The 24,044-nt window shown below is 34.3% G+C and overlaps 1 protein-coding gene across 1 annotated transcript; it reads right to left on the bottom strand.

The window, feature by feature from the left end:
- Positions 1 to 16,294: 16,294 nt before the first annotated feature.
- LOC139874217 (uncharacterized) lies at positions 16,295 to 17,985 on the bottom strand. The gene is made up of 2 exons (XM_071861674.1): positions 16,959 to 17,985; positions 16,295 to 16,327 (listed from the first exon to the last, which is right to left on the bottom strand). The coding sequence occupies exon 1, from the start codon at positions 17,981 to 17,983 to the stop codon at positions 17,069 to 17,071; it is 915 nt and encodes a 304-aa protein (XP_071717775.1). The 5' UTR covers positions 17,984 to 17,985; the 3' UTR covers positions 16,295 to 16,327; positions 16,959 to 17,068.
- Between the last annotated feature and the right edge of the window lie 6,059 nt (positions 17,986 to 24,044).

Here is a 24,044-nt window from a genome sequence, read left to right on the forward strand (position 1 = left end):
CTTAGTTCAATAGAAGCATTGGCAGACTTAGGTGCTAGTATAAATTTAATGCCATATTCACTATACGCTAAACTAGACCTCGGAGAATTGAAACCAACACGAATAAGCATACAGCTAGCCGATCGATCAGTAAAATATCCTAGAGGGATAATGGAGAACATGCTAGTTAAAGTTGGTACTTTAGTATTTCCAGTATATTTTGTTATTCTGGATATGGAAGAAGATTCTCGAGTTCCTCTCATATTAGGAAGACCATTCTTAACCATGGCTAAAGCAATAATAGACGTGTTCGGTAAGAAACTGACCCTAAGTATAGAGGACGGGAGTGTTAACTTTTCAGTTGATAGAGCTATGCAACAACCGCAATCTGCAGATGATACATGTTATTATATTCAAACTATAGATTCACATGCAGAATTGTTAGAAGAATTTCCAAAATTACAAGGAACGGGAGAATGTTCTTTAGGAGAAGGAACTGAACCAATTGATGAAGCTGAAATGTTAGTTACACTTATGGCTAATGGATATGAACCAACAACAGAAGAAATTCAAATGCTAAAAGAAGAAGACAGATATCGATACAAATCATTGATAGAAGAACCACTAACATTAGAGTTAAAACCACTTCCAAACCATTTGGAATATGCTTATTTACATGGTGAATCTGAATTACCTGTAATAATATCGTCTTCTCTTACGGAAAATGAAAAATCTCAACTCATTTCTGTGCTAAAAGCTCATAAACCAGCTATTGCATGGAAGATTCATGACATTAAAGGTATAAGTCCTTCGTATTGCACACATAAAATCCTTATGGAAGAAGTTCATAAAACGTATGTGCAACGCCAACGAAGACTAAATCCTAATATGCAAGATGTTGTTAAGAAAGAAATTATTAAACTGCTTGATGCAGGTTTAATTTATCCAATCTCTGATAGTCCATGGGTAAGCCCAGTTCAATGTGTACCTAAGAACGGTGGGATGACTGTCATCACAAATGAGAAAAATGAGCTTATTCCTACTAGGACTGTAACAGGATGGCGTGTTTGTATTGATTATAGAAAATTAAATGACGCCACCATAAAAGATCACTTTCCCTTACCTTTCATTGATCAAATGTTGGAAAGATTAGCCGGAAATAGTTACTGTTGTTTTCTTGATAGTTTTTCCGGATATTTTCAAATTCCTATAGCACCCGAGGACCAAGAGAAAACCACGTTCATGTGCCCTTATGGTACTTTTGCTTACAAACGCATGCCATTTGGACTTTGCAACGCCCCTGCAACCTTTCAAAGGTGCATGATGGCAATTTTTCACGACATGATAGAAGAATGCATGGAAGTTTTCATGGATGACTTTTCAGTCTTCGGTGATACATTTGAATCATGTCTAGTTAATCTTGAACGAATGCTTATTAGATGCGGACAATCAAATCTAGTACTTAATTGGGAGAAATGCCATTTCATGGTTAGAGAAGGCATCGTTCTCGGTCATAAAATTTCAAAGGAAGGAATTGAAGTGGATAGAGCTAAAGTAGATGTAATTGCTAAACTTCCACATCCCACCAATGTTAGAGGAGTTAGGAGTTTTCTAGGGCATGCCGGTTTTACCGACGTTTCATAAAAGATTTTTCTAAAATTGCCACTCCTATGAATAAACTCCTAGAAAAGGATGCTCCATTCATTTTTTCGGATGAATGCATCAAATCTTTTAATATTCTTAAAGAAAAACTCACTAATGCGCCGATCATGATAACTCCAAATTGGAATCTACCATTTGAACTAATGTGCGATGCAAATGATTTTGCAATGGGACTCATTTTAGGACAAAGGATTGAAAAACGATTTCAACCTATTTATTATGCTAGTAAAACATTACAAGGAGCACAAACAAATTACACAACTACTGAAAAAGAACTCCTTGCCATTGTCTTTGCTTTTGACAAATTTCGTTCATATCTCGTTCTAGCTAAAACGGTGGTCTATACTGACCATTCTGCTCTTAGATACCTATTTTCAAAACAAGATGCCAAACCAAGATTAATCCGTTGGATCTTACTCTTACAATAGTTCGATATTGAAATTCGAGATAAAAAGGGAGCAGAAAATCTCGTCGCTGATCATCTTTCTCGTCTTGAAAATCCCGAATTAGAAGTTCTAAATGAATCGGCTATACAAGATAACTTTCCTGATGAATATCTATTGAAGATAGATTATAGTGAAATTTCATGGTTTGCAGACTATGCAAACTACTTAGTATGTAGATTCCTTGAAAAAGGATTATCGTACCAAAAACGAAAGAAATTTTTTAGTGATATAAAACACTATTTCTGGGAAGATCCACATTTGTTTAAAAGTTGTCCCGATGAAATAATACGCCGATGTGTATTCGGGGATGAAGCCAGTTAAATCTTAAACTATTGTCACACAGGACTAACAGGTGGGCATTATAGGCCTCAGCTCACAGCAAGAAAAGTTTACGATGCTGGATTCTATTGGCCAACAATTTTCAAAGACGTACACCTTCTTTGCAAATTCTGTGATGCTTGTCAAAGGGCTGAAAAAATAAGTCAACGTGATGAAATGCCACAAAATGTCATTCAAGTATGTGAAGTATTTGACATTTGGGGTATTGAATTTATGGGTCCATTTCCAAAATCTCATAATAATCTCTACATTATCGTTGCCATTGATTATGTATCTAAATGGGTGGAAGCACAAGCTCTCCCAACTATTGATGCACGAGTTGCAGTCAATTTTTTAAAACGTCTTTTTGCTAGGTTCGGAACACCGAAAGCTTTAATAAGTGATCGGGGTACTCATTTCTGTAATAATCAACTTGAGAAAGTTCTCAAAAGATATGGAGTAACTCATAAAATCTCTACTGCTTATCATCCACAGACAAGTGGACAAGTTGAAAATACCAACCGAGCTTTAAAACGTATTCTAGAGAAAACCGTAGGATCAAATCCGAAGGAATGGTCCATGAAATTGGAGGATGCACTCTGGGCTTTTAGAACAGCCTACAAAACTCCATTTGGAACCACACCTTTTAGACTCGTTTACGAAAAAGCATGTCATCTTCCAGTAGAAATTGAACACAAAGAATTTTGGGCTTTGAAGACATGTAATCTTGATCTACATGAAGCTGGACGTCTACGGTTAAGTCAACTAAACGAATTAGAAGAATTAAGACATGAAGCATATGAAAATTCGTTAATCTATAAGGAAAGAATGAAGAAATGGCATGATAAAAGAATCAGAAGTTCAAAAGAATTTAAAGAAGGAGACAGAGTTCTTCTTTTCAATTCACGATTCAAGCTATTTCCTGGAAAATTGAAATCAAGATGGTCTGGACCATTCATAGTCAAAAGAGTTTTCCCGTACGGAACAGTAGAATTAATAAATTCAAATGGGATTGAATTTAAGGTTAATGGTCACAGAGTTAAACATTACATAGATAATCTAATTGAAGTTGAAGATGAAGTTAATCACAATATCGACACCATATCTAACTAAGTGTGGGAAGGTTCGAATCTTTTTAGAGTAATATGTATTTCTGTTAGAGTTAGATATTCTATTTTCGTGTAGTTTCCGAGAATGGAATCCGTATGGTCTTTCCCTAGCAGACCCTAAAGAACTAGTCTTCTCCCCCCATTCTGAATTTTTATTTTTTTAAGGTTTTACGAGATGAAGAATTCCTTTGATCTGAACCATGGTCTAATGCTACATGCTATGATTACTAAACGTAATAATGACACACTTCCGAGTGAACTGGTATCATTCATAAGAGAAAAAATGGACGGAGTAAGAAAAAAACTCAGAAAAGATCATCATAAGATACATTTTGGTAAAGGAAAATCAAAATCCGCAACAAAAAGAAGAGCACGACACCTTGAAAGATGTTATAAATGCGGAAAATGGTCACACGAAGGTAAATGTTCAAATAATCAAACATATTCAAATACCGAATTTGTTACTCTATGCAGAGAAGGACCGTTTATATGTTTAGAAGAAAAGATATTGAAGATTCGAGGTTATGCTTACGTAGCTATGGAAAACCAAATCACACGACTCTCCTATGAGTCGGCTAAAGCAGGTTTCTGAGAATTCTTTCTCACAGGTAAGTATGTACAGTTTTTTTATTTTTATTTATTGCTTTTAACCTTTTGATAATAAACACTGAATCGTTCGCTATAAAGTATTAAATTGGTATTCAATAAAATTAGGTATGCGTAACCGAAATTATTGATATCATACAAAAATTTATTACATCACTGCGAAATTTACCGTTTATTCTTAAGGTATATATATCTTTAATCAATCAAACCAAAATATTTCAGAAATTCGTCAGGAGTAAAACTAGGTTATGGAACCGAAATTACTTTACCGAAAAGAGGGGCGTATATTTTTGATAATATTTGATTGATTAAAGTGGGATAAAAGACCAAAAAGATTTTTAATTTTATTTTTTTACCATGTTTTTAAATTTAATATATAAATATTAAATTATTATTGTAAACTTTTTAAAATCAATATATTTAAGTTTGTACATATTTGAAAAATTAATATTTTTGATATAAGTTTGTATGTATAAAAATAAAAATATAATATAAAATTGGTGTAAATTTTTAATTTTAATAATATGAATTTTTAATTTTATGCATTTTAAATTAAAGTTTGGTGTGAATTTAAAAACAAAAATTTACTTTATTTCACTAAGTTAAAAATATGATTTTTAAAATTCGTCGTGAGTTGAAAACTAAGTCGTTGAACCAAAATTGCTCTACCCAAGGGAGGGACGAGAACTTTTATTATCATTATTTTTAATCTTATTGAATTAAAGTATGCCAAAAACATTTAAAAAACCCAAAAATCTTTGCTTTTAAAACTGCACTTAAAAATGACAAATTTTAAAATTTTGTCGAGGGACAGACTAGGACAATGATCCGAAACGCCCTCACTCCTAAAAAGGGACAAATTTTTAAAATTTATTAATCTATATTTTAAAAGTATAAGGTTTCTATAAAAAAAAACCCTGAGACCCATGCTATCGCATGGGATTTACACTACACCTCCATGCGATCGCATGGATGCAAAATACTGGACATAAATAAATACCCAACGAGCTTGCTCTCTGTCTCCACTTCACACACACAATTCACACTAAATTCATCATTTTAACACCAAAATTCACCAAATTTCTTGCTACAATCCGCTCTAATAATGAATTTGATAGGAAGTTTATCAAGAAGGGTAACAATTTTACCCCTAAACCTCTTTAAATTTGATTTTTAGTGTTCTTGAGCTATAATTTTCCTAATTTGATTTTGTTAATTTCTAGTGTAATTAGAGTTAAATTGTTAGTATTTTATGCATGTATAACCTAGATTGATGCTATTTAACATGATTTGAAGCCAAAAACTTCAAAATTTTTAGGAATCTAGGGTTTATGTTCTTGAGCAATTTGGGGCTTTTTGATATAAACAGGTTATGGCCGAATTTTTTCATGAATTATTGCTAAATTAAGTAGTGTAACATGTTTAGGTAGCTAAATGATCCAAACTTTGATCCTAAACATGATTTTTGAGAATTAAAGTGGACTTTTTAGGTATAAAATTCATGAACTTGATTAAATTGATGTAAATGTCATTTGAAACTTGTTTAATTGCTAGTAATGGTTATTTTAACATGTTATTTGAGTTGGATGATTATGAACTTTGTAAATATTTTCATATATGCTTATTTGAAAAAGTGTAGAATTGTTAAAATTGTGAAAATGTGTATAAGTTTAATTTTGATTAAACATGTTATTATAATTGTTTCAAGTTATTATTTTGCTAACACTAATGCATATTTGGATGCACAAAATTTGTGTTTAATGTGTTTTGCAGAGATTTACTAATACTGATGGTGCATCATCATCATCTAGACAACCTGCTCCAGAACCTGAACCAGAAATGCAATATGAACCAAACAACAACAGGAACAACAACAATAACCTGATCAGCACGTTCCATATTATGATCTGCAAATAGAATATATTGATGCCTACGTAGTATTTCTGATGCATCCGATAGTACAACACCCAACGATTCATGAAGAACAGTTGCATCCTAATCTGAGGTTTGATCGGAGTTGGAGAGATTACCCATCATATCAAAGTAACAAATTCAAACTGGTAACTAAAAATGTAGAAGTGCCAAGGGTAATCGATTGGGAGCCTTTGGAAAGGGTCCAACTTGCTAACTCAGTTAGACAGCATCTGATCCAAAGGTATGGCAGCTCTTCTTTTCCCGATTGGGAACGTTTATTCACCATTCGTAGGCCTGTATATAAGGAATGGTGCGTTGAGCTTATGAGTACTATTTCACTTAATGCGGATGTAGTTAGATTAGATGATAGAAGTTTTCTTAGATTTATACTTGGCCGTAGGATGTACAGGATGTCCATGCTGGACATGGCCAGGGCTTTACAGATATATAAGCCCGCTGAATTACTACTACCCGATTGTATGAATTTCATTTATCATGGTGAAAGGGTAGATAGGAATTTTGATGCTAACGACGTCTGAAGGCGTATGTCAGATTATAATGTTTTTGGGCGGGCAGGAACACACACCTACTTACATATTCACAGAGCCGAGCTTCATATAATTCATAGATTTCTGGCTAACTCGATTACACAGAGAGGTCACAACAAGGAGAAAATGACCTTACATGATTTATTCTACCTTAAGTGTATTCGAGACCCAAGAGGCTTTGTTAATATCCCTTACTGTGTTGGTTTTTATTTGTCTAAGATGGTGGAAGGAATACAGGAAGGGGGAATAATAGGAGGAGGTATTTTTATTACTCTCATTGGAGAGTATTTGGGTGTAGATATGGATCAAGGAGGTCCACTCTTGGTTTGTAGGGAACAGGATGATACTTTAGGATTGAAGGTCTATCGGGGTGATAAGGTATTGAAGAGCAGACGCAATCAGGCAGTACCCTATATTGGTCATCATCCACAGGTAGAGAGAGGTTCGGTTGAGGAAATGGAGGAAGCAGATGACATTAGGGATGTCATTAGGGAGGCTATGACTGATGTTTACCAGCGTATAGATGAGGTAGAAATGCCAAACGAGGAGAGACATAGACGGTACGAGCAGTGGCAAGTCCAGAATGATTACGAGCATTTCAGGCAACGACCGCATGATAGATGGGACTATCATCAGCGTCAGATCATGAGCCGGCTATCACCTCAGGCTCACTACGTACCGACCCGACCCGCTTACTATCCTCCACACCAGCCCGAGATGAGACCACCATATACTCTCTACGACCCTAACCAGGCCTACCAGTACACCTATCATCAACCATGGAACCCGACCGATGACATGAACTGGAACCCCTATCCAGATTGATATAGTTCCCGTTGGTGATTTCTATGATTTTTATCTTTTTATTATTTCTATTTATTTATGTTTAAACACATTATATTTTGATACTTTTATGTAAGTTTTAACATTTTTATTATGTTGTACTAATATTTCATATTTGATTTGAAAGTGGGATTTTAAATCCCATTTCAAATTACCATGCATGTTTATATTTGTATTGTATGTATTTTATTTCATATAAACAACAGGGTAAAACAGCGCATTTTCAAAGACTGACATTAAGTTCAGCAAAAACTACTAATTTTGACGACAAAACGAAAAACAAATGTGATGTAACAACACGACGGAATGAACAAATGATGTGCACCATTTATCATTCAGCAAACAAACGCCAATATGTTTGGAAACTTTGGTAAAATTTAATCATTTTTCTACGCTAATCACCCTCAATAATTTAAATTGTTACTGATTTCTTGCAAATGAGGGCATTATAAGATCTTAAGTGTGGGAAGAGATTAAATTCTTTCGGATTTTTTTAAAATTTTAACTTATACACTTGGTTACCATTAAAAATACTAGTAACGCAGTAGTTGTATTAGAATCTAATGCTCTCTGATAATAAAGAACAGCCCTAGTCTTATACACTGACTACCCAATTCTAGTAAAAAAAATTCAAAATTTTCAAATAAATGAATTCAAAATCATGTTTATACATATTTATGAACGATAAAACTAGGTATTAACACCGAAATTATTGTTACCTCGGAAAGGACATAAATTGAGAAACAACCCAAAATGTTAGAATTCATTTAAAAAGGAATAGAGGACAATAAAAAGGCAAAGAAAGGAAAATAAAAGCCAAGTGTGGGAAAAACTTACCAAGTTATTTAAAACATATATCACATATTTTTGTACAAATAACTGAAGATACTTTTGTTTTGGACAAATTTTATCAGTTTTACCCAATTTCTTATAATATATTTGAAAGAAAAGATGGATCTATACGATGAATCAATTCCATCATTAAAAGGAAGTAAAGTCTTCCAAAAAAGACACGCGCTTCTTGATTTAGGTCAAGAAGTTGTCGTCCAGACCAGCTGTAGGTTAACGAAAAATCTAGAAAAGTCATCTCTAAAATCAGCAGGAAATCCACGGACCTCAACATCAAATAGGGTCGCCAAGTGGTCAGACTTATCCTAACCATGAGAGGATCTGTCTCGTAAAATGGGGAGGGCACCGTGCAAATTAGCTTGATAAGACTAATGAATCAGATCCCCAGAAAGGATAATCTCCTTAAAGATCAAAAATCAGCTTTTAAGACTGATATTGCTCAATCCTAGAGATTGAATTTTAAAGATTGAGAATTACAAACTCATGGAATTCGATGATATCTGAACTCGAGCTTGAACGAGAAAATATTTTGATCAAATTACAAACCGATTTGTTTTCTGAAAAACCCATTTTTAATGCGTTCATTACCATTGAACGTAAAATCCTAGGAATTCACCTGGAATTCATTAGGTCACCTGAATCAAATCGGGTGTCAACCGTAAGAACGGTGGTTGCATAGCATGGTCAAAGACAGAACCTTATGCCAGACCAAAAAATTATAGGGTGAGCTTTACTATTGCTCCTACCAAGGATAGTAATTGCATCCGACATGATATAGACCATAATTAAAAGCATGTCAGGGGACATTGCCTTAACAGTTGCTTGTTCAACGCTTTACTTTACAACCGGACGGTAGTTTACCGAAAGGTAATATATGGAGCAAGTAAACTGGATGTGTTGCTTTTCCAATACAAGGTTAACAAGTGGGTGACACAAAACCGCAAGTTTTGAGCTAAAATTTTCAAATCTGAAACCCAACAAACCCACAAAAAGATTTTGCAAACACCGGTGAAGGGTTATTCCGGAAAACTTATCTAGGGTAAAAGCTAGATTGAATTTTCAAAAGATCAAATGTTTTCATAAAGATCCAATTTCCTTAAGGATCTAAGTCATGTGGGACTGTAAACCACAACGTTACTACCATTGTTCATACCGCCGTATAGAAATCACTGATGTACAAAGTGTGAAGAATAAAGAAGTGATTCTAGTATTTTTATTTCAAGACTATATTGCTTGAGGACAAGCAACGCTCAAGTGTGGGAATATTTGATAATGCTAAAAACGAACATATATTTCATAGCATTATCCCTCAAGAAAGACAAGCTTTTAATTGCAATTGTTCTATTTACAAGTGATATTCGTTTAAATAATAAAAGGTGAAGACAAAAGAGAGATTCGACGAATTGAAGATGCAAACGACCAAAAAGCTAAAAAGTACAAAGTACAATCAAAGTGGTTCAAATTATTGATGAGAAACGTCTCAAAATTACAAGAGTACAAGACGCAAAACGCAAAATACAAGATATTAAATTGTACGCAAGGACGTTCGAAAATCCGGAACCGGGACCAGAGTCAACTCTCAACGCTCGATGCAACGGACTAAAAATTACAAGTCAACTATGCACATAAATATAATATAATATTTAAATAATTCTTAAAATTATTTATATATTATATTATTATTTAAAACTGTCGGCAAACAAGAAAACAAACGAAGTTGAGCTGGAATCCCAGGCCATGCAATCGCATGGCCAGGAAGTAGAAAAACCATGCGATCGCATGAGCAACTGTACATGGCCACACCCCTATAAAAAGCAGTTTTGGTGATCGAATATCAACATCTTTTTCTTTCCTCTCTTACTCTCAACGTGTGTGTATATATATATATATATATATATATATATATATATATATATATATATATATATATATATATATATGTATATATATATATATATATATTTTAATTTTAATTTTAATAATAAGGGTATGTTAGCGAATGTTGTAAGGATGTAAGTCGAAATTCTGTCCGTGTAACGCTACGCTATTATTAATCATTGTAAGTTATGTTCAACCTTTTTAAATTAATGTCTCGTAGCTAAGTTATTATTATGCTTATTTAAGCCGAAGTCATCGTGATGTTGGGCTAAATATTAAAGACGGGGTTATTGGGCTTTGTACCATAATTGAGGTTTGGACAAAAGAACGACAGTTGTGGAAATTAGACTATGGGCTATTAATGGGATTTATATTTGTTTAATTAAATGATACGGAGTAGTTTGTTAAGCCCAGAATTTGCCGGAACTATTCCAGTGAGTCCCCCTATGGTGAACAAAAATATGGACCCTACAGCAAATAACATGTAATATAAAGATTTACAATTGGACGTACCTATAAATAACCATATACACTCGATCGGACACGATGTGCGGGATATTTATATGTACTAATAATCGTTCATTTAACCGGACACGGGAATGGATTAATAGTCAACGGACTTATTAAAACAAGGGTGAATTATGTACAAGGACACTTGGCGTAATTGTTAACAAAATATTAAAACCTTGGGTTACACGCAGTCGATATCCTGGTATAATTATTAAACAAAGTATTAAGACCTTGTTACAGTTTAAGTCCCCAATTAGTTGGAATATTTGACTTCGGATATAAGGATAATTTGACGAGGACACTCGCACTTTATATTTATGATTGATGGACTGTTATGGACAAAAACCAGACGGACATATTGAATAATCCAGGACAAAGGACAATTAACCCATGGTAATAAACTAAAATCAACACGTCAAACATCATGATTACGGAAGTTTAAATAAGCATAATTTATTTATATCATATTTAATTGCACTTTTAATTATCGCAATTTTATTTATCTTCATTTTATTTATCGCACTTTAATTTATCGCACTTTAATTATTGTTATTTACTTTACGCTTTAAATTAAGTCTTTTATATATTCAATATTTTACATTAGGTTTTAACTGCGACCAAAAGTTTTAAAATCGACAAACCGGTCATTAAACAGTAAAATCCCCCTTTTATAATAAATACTACTTATATATATATATTTATATTTATACAAATATAGTTTTTAAAAAATATAGCGTTAAACTTGGTGAGTTCCCTGTGGATGAACCGGACTTACTAAAAACTACACTACTATACGATTAGGTACACTGCCTATAAGTGTTGTAGCAAGGTTTAGGTATATCCACTCTATAAATAAATAAATAACTTGTGTAAAATTGTATATCGTATTTAATAGTATTTTGTAGTAAAAATATAACTATTTTGTACACACCTAGCATAACATCAGTATGTTTAAACAAGTTTTGTAAATTATATATGCTCCGAAGTAGTCAAACATTTTTCGATCAAAAAGTCGGACAGTGGGTTTCTGGGGTCGACCCACGGCTGACCATGGACTCGACCGTGTACCTTAGTTCGAAGAACAAGGGTACAGGGCATCCACGGTCAGAACTGCGGTTGACCGTGGACCGACCGTGCTCCTTCAGTATGTTTTCAAATGACTCTTTTAACTTATCGGTTTTGTGTATTGGTCGTTTGCTAGAGATAGTGTAGGCTTATGAACTTGTGTTGTTCTATACGTTGTTATAAGCATACAAGACATGGTGTCATCATCAAAACAAAGTGTTTAACATTTGAATATTAATATTGGATTACTAACCAACAGTTCCGAATGGAACGGCAAGGTTAGGGTTTCATTTTTTTTCCGGTTGTTTCGATGATATCTTGATGTGTATGAGATTTAGGTTTTCAGGTCCGAATGGAACGATAAGGTTAGGCTTTCATTTTTTCAATCTGTGAAAATTAATGTTATTTGCTCATGATTTTGATTCAATTACTATGTTTAATGGTGATTAGGAGCTAAGACAATTTAAAAATTAATTGTGAATCTCACAATTATGTACAATATAAAACAGGGGGCTACTACATGCCATTTTTTGCTGACAAAAGCTTCTACAAGACTATAATTTCAATGAATCTTAATTATTATTGTTGCTATTGTGTAGTAGCTTGATAATTTTTTTTTGTTTACAAAGTATCGCTGACAAAAATGTACACTTCATGCCAATTTTATGAACATTACTTTAGTAATTAGATCAGTTTGGATGAAAGTACAGCTAATAAAAGATGCGAGATTTTAGTTAAAAGTCTTTCACACATTGAACGACTATTATTAATCTAAATTAAATTAAATGTCATATTGGTATAAACCAAAAGAGAAGCATATGTATAATAAAAGAACGGAGAACACATGTAAGTTTGTTGCAGAAAACCAAATACGTAAGACATAACTACTACTCTTTCTTTCAAATAGAATTTATCTACTTTTTCCGGTTTGTTGGTTGTGTTGTTCGTTCTATGTTACATATTTATGTGAAAGTGTGTTTTATTGAAATGTTTAGTTGTATTTTACAGGTTGTATTTGAATGTACATATAATATCCATTACTCCTATACATTGAGGTGCTGCATCAACCAAAAAATGAGATATATCTTGGCAGGGAAACTCAGTTGCAGCCATCACATTTCATGTTCTTTTGGTTGGAAGTATTTCTTTGATACGGAGTATATGATTGCCGCAAAAGGCTTAACAAATGCATATATGTGACCCTCAAAATTTGGTATAGGATAGAAACAAAAGACTATCTCCTAGGCATGATTATCTCCTCTTTAAATTACGTAAATGAATTAACGTTTTGATTGGTTGAAAATGTTGGCATTTGCTGTTGAAACCGATTATAAAAATCCGACCCGCCATACCTACAATGTTTTTGTTTTCCGTTATAAGAAAAAATAAGTTGTGTCTTGGTAGGGCAACTGAGTTGCACCCATGACGACTCATGTACATTTGAATGAGAAAAAATCAATAGGTATTCACAACTTACAATATTGTTGCGTGGTTTTTTGTCTTGAAATTTTTTAAAATGGAAGGCTGTGATGATGAATATGTGACAACTTTACTCACAAAAAAATGGGCTTTGTATCTTCGCAAGGCAATCTACAGGTTGCAGCCATGTCATGGCGGGGCAACCTATAGGTAGCAGCCATGTTGTGCCATTTTCTCTTGATTGAACATATGCACACATTTGAGCTTGATTTTAGGCCCTAAAAAGTAAAAACCAAGTCTTGCATATGACCTCAACGGACGTAAGTGTTTAAGAAGTGCTAACTAAAATCGAGGTGTAACAAATCAGATGTCCTTTTCAAATGGACATGTGTTAACACATAGTGATCAAACTTAGAATGAGTTGCTTAGATAAGTAAGTATGTCTCCATTTTCATCATTTAATAATATTATGTTATTACCTTATTTTTATTGACAAAACTCGAAAACCTTTTCTCATTGGTGAGATCTGCCGGTTTTCTCCTCTTGCGATTTCGTCTTTTTGGTGATGTGTCTTCTTCATCCTTTGTTTCTTCTGCGATTGTGGTGAGTTTTTGGTTACCGATGCTTATCTCTTTATTTGGGTTTCTTTTATAGTTATAATTTTTGTAATATGTTTAGCTTGAAGTTCTTACTTAGGGTTGATTTGAGGTTTGTTGCTAACATTTTAGTTTTACAGTATTTGTTATTTTATTTTATTTTTCGTTTGACAAACTACAGTTACATAAAAAAAATTGATAATATTTAGATTATTTTTATTACAAATATGTATCTGTATCTGTATTGGATAGTGACAAATGGAGCTAAAAGCTACTTCGTCCACCCATTGGTATTTCAACCCAGATGTTTCGGAATTTCATGAGTCATTCAATAGGTACACACGCAGGCCTATCATACTATGTGTGTAGCTATTGTTATCATGAAATAAATTCGTAAACAAAACGCTTGACATTACAGGTACAGAGAAAAGTTCGCAATGAACCCACCTTTGGAGAATAACAACGTTAAATTCAAAGATCCTGCCCTCGAGAGGTTCAGGATTATATTTCCTTTGACACGGTTTCTACAAAAAAATCTGAACCACTACAGGTAAGTAACCCGTTTAAATCATTCTTACATTTTCACAGTTTGGTTAATCCCTTAGCATGAACAATAAACAAAAGTAGTGCATACCTCTTCACAGCATGTGTTTTATATTTCTTAGCAACGAAGCGCGTGCCCATTAATCTTGTTATGTTCATCAAACAAGTACAAGCCAACAGATTGATTACCAGTCCCTACAGTTATCATTGTTTTCAAGTCCCGATGAAACATTTATTTTCATCAAAGCTATAGTTAGTTTGCTATCTTTAGATAGTTTGTGTACCGATAGAAGACTGACACATTATTCTTGTACCATAAGAATATCATATAGAATGACATTACTTGAAAGCTTTAAGTTTCCAACTTTTATAACTTTTACCTGAGTTCCATTTGGATGACCCACGGTTAAATTTAATTGTGAAATATCTACTATGTCATTTAATCCAATTTCAGAAACAGTCATGTGTTGGTTTGCACCTGAATCAATAATCCAACCTTGACTTTATTTTTTAAGTTTGTCATTTATATGACTGTTAAAGAATTTTTTGAAATTGATATTATAGTAAACATTATAATTCATGAAATTACCTGCCATGTTGGCATTTTCATCCACCGGTGTAGAATTATCATTTATTAAGCTAAGAAGCTTGATGGCTGTTCATTTGTAAGACTTGCAAGAGCAGAACTTGAAGATTCCTCTTTATTAGTAACATTTTAATTAGCATAAGACTTGTTCGCAGAGTTATTGTTGTTGTTAGTTTGATTTCCACTTAATCTTCTTTTGAAAGATGGTGGATAACCAACATATTTAAAACACCTTTCAATTGTGTGACCAAGTTTGCTACATTTTTTACATTTTAAGGTCTGGTTTGAGTTTCCACGGTAAAATTTATTATTATCATAATAATTTCTAAAATTATTTTCAGCCTTATTGAATGTATTATTAGTTTGAGTAACAAATGCACTAGTCTGAGTTTTAATAGTCTTATCTAAATAAACTCTTTTACAGGATTCCTCTCTTAAAATTATAGCATAGGCTTCTATGACATCAAGCATTTTATCCCTTAGTAAAATGTTACTTCTTACGGATGTGTATTCATCATTTAACCCCATTAAGAATTGCATCAATTTCATCATCTTTTTATGTTCTTTGTGTGAAGTAGCTGCGTCACAAGTACAAGAAGTTGCACCACAACTACAAATTGGTAAGGACACCTTAGCATCTATAACGTCGTACATTTTTCTTTATTCTTTTTAACACAGCGGAAGTCTCTTCTAAATGCACAACATATATTAATTTACACAAAACATATGATTAAACAACCAGTGGTGTTACTTATTATAACATTGTTTGTACAAAATATCAGAGTTATATACGAGTCAAACATCATTGTTGTCCTTGCTTTACCCACCAAAAAGCATGCTACACATCACCTGCAGGACAAAACATTGTAGGGGAATTAGTGCACCGCTAAGTGAATAAAAATATCTAATTGGATATAACCATAAGCTACAAGCACAACTTAAAAGGCACGAGTCACTAGGCACTAGTCACAATTCAGGTAACACAAACAAGAGGACTAGCGACCTAGTGGGGACTTCGATTACTAGCTGATCGGGCTAAAGTCTACCGATAAGTCCATGAACTGAATTACTAGTATAGTCTTCTTGACGTGACACACTCGTCAATTAAGCTATACTACCAATCACAACACAGGGACCCAACCCGTTTCCATCAAGACAACACTATGTAGAAGGGTTGACCTCTTCCGTCAAGACAACACCATGAAGGTATCACTAGGTGCACACATAATCACATATAATCACTTAAACTAGTCATAGACTAAACTACACAGTCTATATATAAGCATGACAATGGTAGCTATACTTATCGTCGTATAATCATATCCATACGGATAGTCCCACTCACCTGGAAGCACAAGTACTCAGTAGTCTTATTTTACTGATCCTTCACCGTTTCCTTTATCACCTAAGAACATCAATTTCCCAGTTAGTACACTTTTCAATTACTTGTACATATCTAAACAATCAAACACAGTAGCACAATAAATGGGTCAGAATTACACTTGACCCAAAATCAGCAAACATTGTCACTCGCACGACTGAGGTCTCACTCGTGCGGTTGAGATCTCGTTCGTGCAGATGACTTTTTACTCTAACTTGCACGGTTGACAAGTTCACTAGTACGGATGACCGCCCTCACTCGCACGACTGACATCCTACTCGCATGAGTGACTGTCAGGCTCACTTGGTCTGTTATGGAAAGGAAGGACGTCATGGTTTTTATAAATAAATTGTTATATGTTATTGAAAACTAATTTATAGAGTTTCACTTTAAAATTTGTGTTTTTAAATGATTTAAAACGGATATATATATTTTAGACGATTTTAGATAGATGGCTGATCCTTGGCTTGACCAAGGACGGATTGTTGTTTGACCGTGGATCACAAAAATTTATTTTTGGATTTTTAATATTATTGACTTTTTTTAACATCAAACATACACACACTATTTTTTTTTAGAGGAAATTCGAACTCACAATCTGGGATACCATTAGACCACCAAACCTTTTCGTAATATATTGACAATTTGATCTTATTTGTTTTATAATGGTTTAATTGGTAATTAAACAATGGGTCCTGGCCCTTACACAATAATAAGAAAACAGCATGAATGATCATCACATGAATCCAATCCTAATCGTTTCTTATATTCATCATATAATGTTCCCTGGTAAACGAATAAAGTAGTGTAAAGAAATTATAATGAGCTGGATTGATGGTGATGCCTAATCATCAACCCATATGATGCACATGCATGATGTCCATCCATGCCTAATGCATCATCCACCATTGAATCATGCCACCCACTTTTCATCAAAATGTTCAACCTTCTGATCACCTCCCCACCACCACCAATGGGTGGTTTACTTTGATCAACATACCTGAAAAACCCTGCCACCTTTCTTTGATCAACATCTTTCCAACAAATCCCATTGTATTCACGCAGTATGCTGTCATTTTCACTAAAGGTCGATAAATCTGACGATTTAAAGCCAGCTAAGTTGCTTATATACTCAACGATACCATTCATAAGCACGGATGGAGTTTCACCATTTCCGTTCCACAACCATACACGTGTCAAACCTTGTAGGATTGCCAATACGACGAGTTCGTTGTTGTTTGAAGTTTCCATTAAAGATGGACTCAAGTTAATCACATATTCATGAGGTTTTGGTGAATGAACCGATACAATAGAAGGAATATTTGTTGAAGCTAGTCTAAGAGTGACACCTTTGATTTGTTTCTTGTTATGTTGGATTTCTTGATTTGGGTAGAGAACTTTTTCAACAAATATACTCGTGTTGAGAAGTATTCGCGTTGCTTTATCATTTGAATCATAAAATATGGAAAAACGCTTTCCCGACGATGAGTATTTACCTGCATCGTTCACAATGGTGATGGAGAAGCCTTTTGACGCCTCGTGGTTTGCCCAAATGGAAACTATTCCTACGAACGATATTAAAAATACACGAAAAATGATGCTTGGAACGTTGGTTTTGGTTGAATGTGATGATGTAAGTGCCAAAGGTGTACGTTCACGAACATCGTAATCAGTGGTAGCGGCGGTGATGGTGGTGGTTAAGAGTGATTGTTGTAGGTGGTGGGGGTCCATTTTTGCATAAGTGATGGAGTAGCTAGTTATTTCTAGAGAATGTACTTTTTGAGAATTAATATTGTGGTTCATGCATATATGTGTTATATATCTGACTGGACAAAAAAGGGCCAAAATAGTTTCAAGTGTCGTGGCCATGTGTTTGGCCTCAACGATCACTTTATCTAAGGGGTTTGGACAAAACATTTTTTTGCCTAATGTTAGTTGAATGACGTGTATACCTAGTGATGCCACAATCACATTTTGTATGTACCTAACCTTATTTGAACATATGTGATGTGATGATAAACTATTAAAGGTCATTCGGTATAAATGTGTATTTTTAGTTCGAACAGTACAATGTTAAAATACACAAGTTTGTAAAATTTATCAAAATATTTAATTAACACTTTTAATTAAAACAACTTTAATATAGGGTGTAATTGCGAGTGCTTAGTGTAGGTTCAAGTCTCTGGCAAGTGTGGTGGACCACTTGCCGGTTTTAGATCTTAAAGTTAAAAAGCATCTAGTTAAACGCATGGTCTTATAGCGAGGCACATTTGCAAATTCGAGTTGTTTGGTATTTTTTGTTGTGTGCGCCGACTAGGATAATTTCAACAAGAACGGTTTTGTTATGGTTTCACCCTTCTCGCAGTTGGCCGCTTGGTTGGAGATCAAAGGGATTCCAGCCATCTACGATTCAGCCGATGATGCTAAGGTGGTAGCCGAACTCTTTGGTGATGTTTTTGTAAGGATTAATTAGGAACAAAACAACGCATGTGATAAGCACAATCACCCACCCACAACAACAAACTAAAGTAAGAACGCGAAAATAAAACCGAACACAAAATATAACATGGTTATATGTAGCCAACGTGATTACTTTAATCCACTGACCAACTAGAGTATTTTATTGATAAAATTTGTGCATACGTATGGGTTATAATGAGTTTATTTATAAACAAAAAGAAAGATGAATCGTATACGAACGAGGAGTCCAAATCCAAAACTGATTCCCACCGTCAGGGTCTCATCGCGGTCGCATCTCCCTTTTCGCGGTCGCGATACTAATCTTCCAATTTAGGTGTCCATGTTCAAATATCACGATCACCATTGAATGTTTCCCAGTCGCGAACAAGTCTTGCAGGCACCACAAAATCAGTCCTGATCGCGAGATTAAAAAAATCAGCATCACCATTGTTTATTCTACTTCACCTTCAATTCACTCCGGTAATCTCCCACTTGTATGGAAATTTAAACAAACTCAATCTTCGTCAACACAACAATACAACAATCTAACCAAGAACGATAAACCGCCATTTATACCGCAAACATCATTTGGGACACACACACTCAACACATACTTTAGATGAGTAGACTTTTGATACAAGGTCTTTAACACTACTTGTTAGAATTGAACCATCAAACCTCTAACTCTCTAGTCGATCGTCTTCTCTCATCAAATCATGAGAAGACCGGTTGAGGCTATGCAAAACCTCAACTTCTCCGTCATCACCACCTTCGTAAACATATCAGCAGGATTCTTCGTACCAAGGACTTTTGCCAATACTAAAGTACCATCATTTATGAGTTCGCGAATAAAATGATAACTTACATTGATGTGTTTCGTACGATTATGAAACACCGGATTCTTCTCAAGATGAACGGGACTTTGATTATCACATATAAGACGTTATAGTCTTGTTTTTTCCCTAATTCACCTAAGAAGTTCTTCAACGAAATTAACTCTTTTGCGACTTTCGCTGCAGCCATATATTCTGATTCAATTGTAAATAAATCAACACTTCTTTGTAATTAAGATAACCAACTAACTGCCGTTTTACCAACCATGAACACATATTTAACGACCTGTCCTAATCCATCTGGACGAATACATTACATTTGGTTACATCGTGAGGTACTTGACCTCTATATGATACATTTTACAAACATTGCATTCGTTTTGAAAAGACAAACTTTCCTTACATCGAAAGTTGACGGCATGCATACCATTTCATAATATATCCAACTATAATTGACTTAATAATAATCATGATGAACTCAATGACTCGAATGCAACGTCTTTTGAAATATGTCATGAATGACTCCAAGTAATATCTCTAATATGAGCAAATGCACAGTGGAAGTTTTCTTTCATACCTGAGAATAAACATGCTTTCAAGTGTCAACCAAAAGGTTGGTGAGTTCATTAGTTTATCATAATCATTCATTTTCGTCATTTTAATAGACCACAAGATTTCATATATTTAATTGTACACGTAACCCGAGTACATAATAACACGCGTAACCCGCGAATTAAAAATCATTCATATGGTGAACGCTTGATAACCGACTTAACTTTAATGCATAGAATATCCCCAAACAGAACCTCTCGTCTGTATAATAATAATAATCTCGAAGTACTAAAGCATCCGTACCCCGGATGGGACTTGTCGAGGTCCATAGATCTATCTTTAGGATTCGCGTCAATTAAGGGCCATACCTGTTTCCTAATTATTAGGTTACCAAGCTAAAAAGGGGTGATATTCAATATTCATAATCCAGCGATAGAATGTAGTTTTTGATCACTTGTGTCTATTTCGTAAAACATTAATAAAATCAGCGCATGTATTCTCAGTCCCAAAAATATATATAAAAAGGGAGTAATGAAACTCACGATACGATATTTTGTAGTAAAAATATGCATACGACGGAACTGAACAATACAGGGTTGGCCTCGGATTCACGAACCTATATCATTTATATGTATATTAACACATATAATGGTAATCGAACAAATTTAGGTATTATTACTAATTGCTATTTTAGTAACTTGTACGTTTCATTAATAACTAAATTAACTATATTTATTTTTATATACATTAAATAGATAATTAATGCTTATTACAAACAAAATAATATAGTTATGTTTTATGTAAATAATATATTTTTATATAGAAAATCATTATTTGATATATTAATAATACTAATAATAATAATGATAAAATTAATAATATTAGTGTTAGAAATAATAAAAATGATAATAAAAATAATAATAATAAAAATAATGATAATTCTAATAATAATAATAATGATAGTTCTAATAATAAAAATGATAATTTTTATAAAAAAAATTAGTTTCAATAATAATACTACTTACATTAAAAATGATAATAATAATAATAATAATAAAAATGAGTAATAAGTAAACTACCTCAAAGAAATAGTTCTAAAAAAAATGCCCAAGCCCAGGTTTGAACTCGCAACGTCCCGCTAACCCAATAACATCCTTAACCATTACACTATGTGTTTCAATTCTGAAATATCACCCAACTTAAATTCTTTTTAACCTTTACTTCTGCATCCTTCCTCTTCTTTTTAAAAAAATAATATGCCTGAGCCCAGGCTCGAACCCGCGACCTCTCGCTAACCTGCTAACACCCAAGACCACTCTACCAATTCTATTTTTCTGTTTTAATTCACGGACATAACTATATAACCACTATCTATCTGTTTCTTTTACTTCCTCTAATACCCATTTAGTATCATCATCATCATTTAACAACATCATGAACTCTTTATCGTCCTAATCATCATTCTTTATCTTATTGCTATTAAATTATCGTAATCATCAACATAAATCATAATCATACGGTATCATCATCTCTTAATCTAGTATCCCTTTAATATCCATCATCATCTTATATCCTTATTACGTAAACTTCTCGACTCATTCATTAAATGACGAGCCCAACAAGAACCAGTTCGTAAGCCCACTTAACCAAAACAAACCCTTGGCCCTATATATATTATAAGTTCACGGCCCAACTGAAAATAGAACATGAGTAATCGGCCAGATCAATAGAAAATGGAATATGGCAGTTCGGTTACTATATCAATCTAGGATTCGTTTTCCTCCTAAAGGCCCCACCATACATATCATCCCACTGATATAATCAAATTCGTTACTAAATTTTCTTTTGTCTGCCATAAAGTTTATCATTGTCCCACATGTCTTGGAGATTAATAATATGATGGATACTAGTATTCAATACATCTGACATTGACAAAACTCTAAATTAGGACCCATCATCATGTTTAAATTAACCATAGTTTTGTCTAGTTGTGGTTCGTTTGAAACAGACAACAAAGAAGTATCAGCAAGATAATGGTAATCGAGCAGGTTTTAATGGTGGCGTTTGTTGGTGGTTTGTTTGAAAGTAAGCTAGAACAGCTCTGCTGTAGCAGCTGGGTAGAAAACAGAAATTACGGATAGAGTGAGAGCTGATGAGAGAGAGAGGTTAGAGAAAGAAGGAGAGGTGTGGTGGGTCGTATTCCAGCTGTATACAGTCATCATAAGATTTTCGGAAAAAATATAAAGAGATAAATATCCGAATGTCACTTTAGGTGACCCATTTGGTCAACCATAAGCTTTTAGAGTGTCCCACGTACACTTGCCTTTGTAACTATCGTCCATAGGATGCTGTTTTTATTCCACTAGCTTTATGATAATGCGCTATATATTGGTTTTATATCCAAGTTGATGACTATTAAACTATAAACTGTGAACCCATTCTATCCTTTTATTTCGTTTAATTGTATCAACAAAAGACACATCACTTGAGCAGTAGGTGATCGTGTAGCAAAGAGAAACAAAAATACCAGCGAGCAGCAGGAAGAATCATAGTATAAAAAGGTGGTGGTTGATGTAACAACCCGAACCAAACCCGTAATAATATCACAAAATAAAAAAAAAATTTGACTGGCCAGCATATGGCGCGGCGCGCCAGGTGGTGGCGCGGCGCGCGAACCCACCTGGGCAGACCGCTGTCCCCGGTAACCAAATACCCAAAAATGTTTGGCCGTTTCCCGACATAATTAGACGAAACGCTTTCACCCACAAGTTCATATATGTAAAACTAGCACGTTCCATTAATAAAATTAGTTTTACGAAGCGGGGCCCACACGGCCCAATTTACAAGTTTAAATACAAAATATGAGTTTCTTCCGCCAAAAAGTTTAAGTACCAAACTATACTACGAGCATGGCGTTTGGGATTAAACTACCCAAGTCTCGGTCAAACTCCAAGAACTAACACTTCCAAAAAGCGTCCCCTAATCAACAAAGCGGGATCTTTAATCCAAGATAATGCCCTTAGCCTTGTCCACAATCGAACCTATAAAAAGGTAAACAACGAGAGGGTAAGCAAAGCTTAGTGAATGCAATAATTATACACATACATATATAATATATCTACTTGCAAACACTTACGTGCATACCGTATACATGCTAGCAGTCACAATTAGCTTATCGTCCTAAATACAAGCTATAACTTCCCATAATCAAGCTAGCATAACCAAAAGCATATATAACATGAACAAAAGTAATATGCTTACACTACAACACAATAACCATGGTTAACCAATCGTACAAGGAACGGTGTTTAAAGACCGTCGGTGTTCACAACAACCATTAGTGCACTTAACACGTCGCACACTAACCCCTCGGGTGGCATCTTAGCACTTTGATACTTCACCCCGGGTGGTGTCTTAACACATCGACACTTCACCCCGAGTGGTGTCTTAACACATCGACACTTTACTCATTACATCTCACGAAGTGGCATCTTAACACATCGATGCTTTACTCCCGAGTGGCGTCTTAACACATCGACACTTCACTCGTTACGTGAACGTGGTGTCTTAGCACAACGACACTTCACATATCGCACTACACAAATAAACACCTTATATATCTACGCATATAATTATTCCACTCACCTTTCTCCTTCGGTGAATCAAGAAACCAAGCTTGAAACTTCAAGGTAACGCACCTATTACAAAGTATATATAATCAATCATTTGTTCAAGTTGGTCAAACTCGCAACACTCACCATTTCTAGGTCATTTTGACCCATTTGGACACCTAACCCTAATATTGGGTCATCTCGCACCAAAACCCTAATCATTTGCCAAGATAGGTTCAAAACACATTTTAGAACAAGGTTTATGCACTAAACGCAAACATTAACCAACTTAGGTCCATTTTGACTCGTTTGGCCCGTTTAGGGTCAACACACCCA

This window comes from Rutidosis leptorrhynchoides, chromosome 11, assembly GCF_046630445.1.
Source record: "Rutidosis leptorrhynchoides isolate AG116_Rl617_1_P2 chromosome 11, CSIRO_AGI_Rlap_v1, whole genome shotgun sequence".
NCBI lineage: Eukaryota > Viridiplantae > Streptophyta > Magnoliopsida > Asterales > Asteraceae > Rutidosis > Rutidosis leptorrhynchoides.

Coding starts and splice junctions, on each gene's coding strand:
- LOC139874217 (XM_071861674.1), bottom strand. CDS start 17,983: ATGGACCCCCACCACCTACAACAATCACTCTTAACCACCACCATCACC.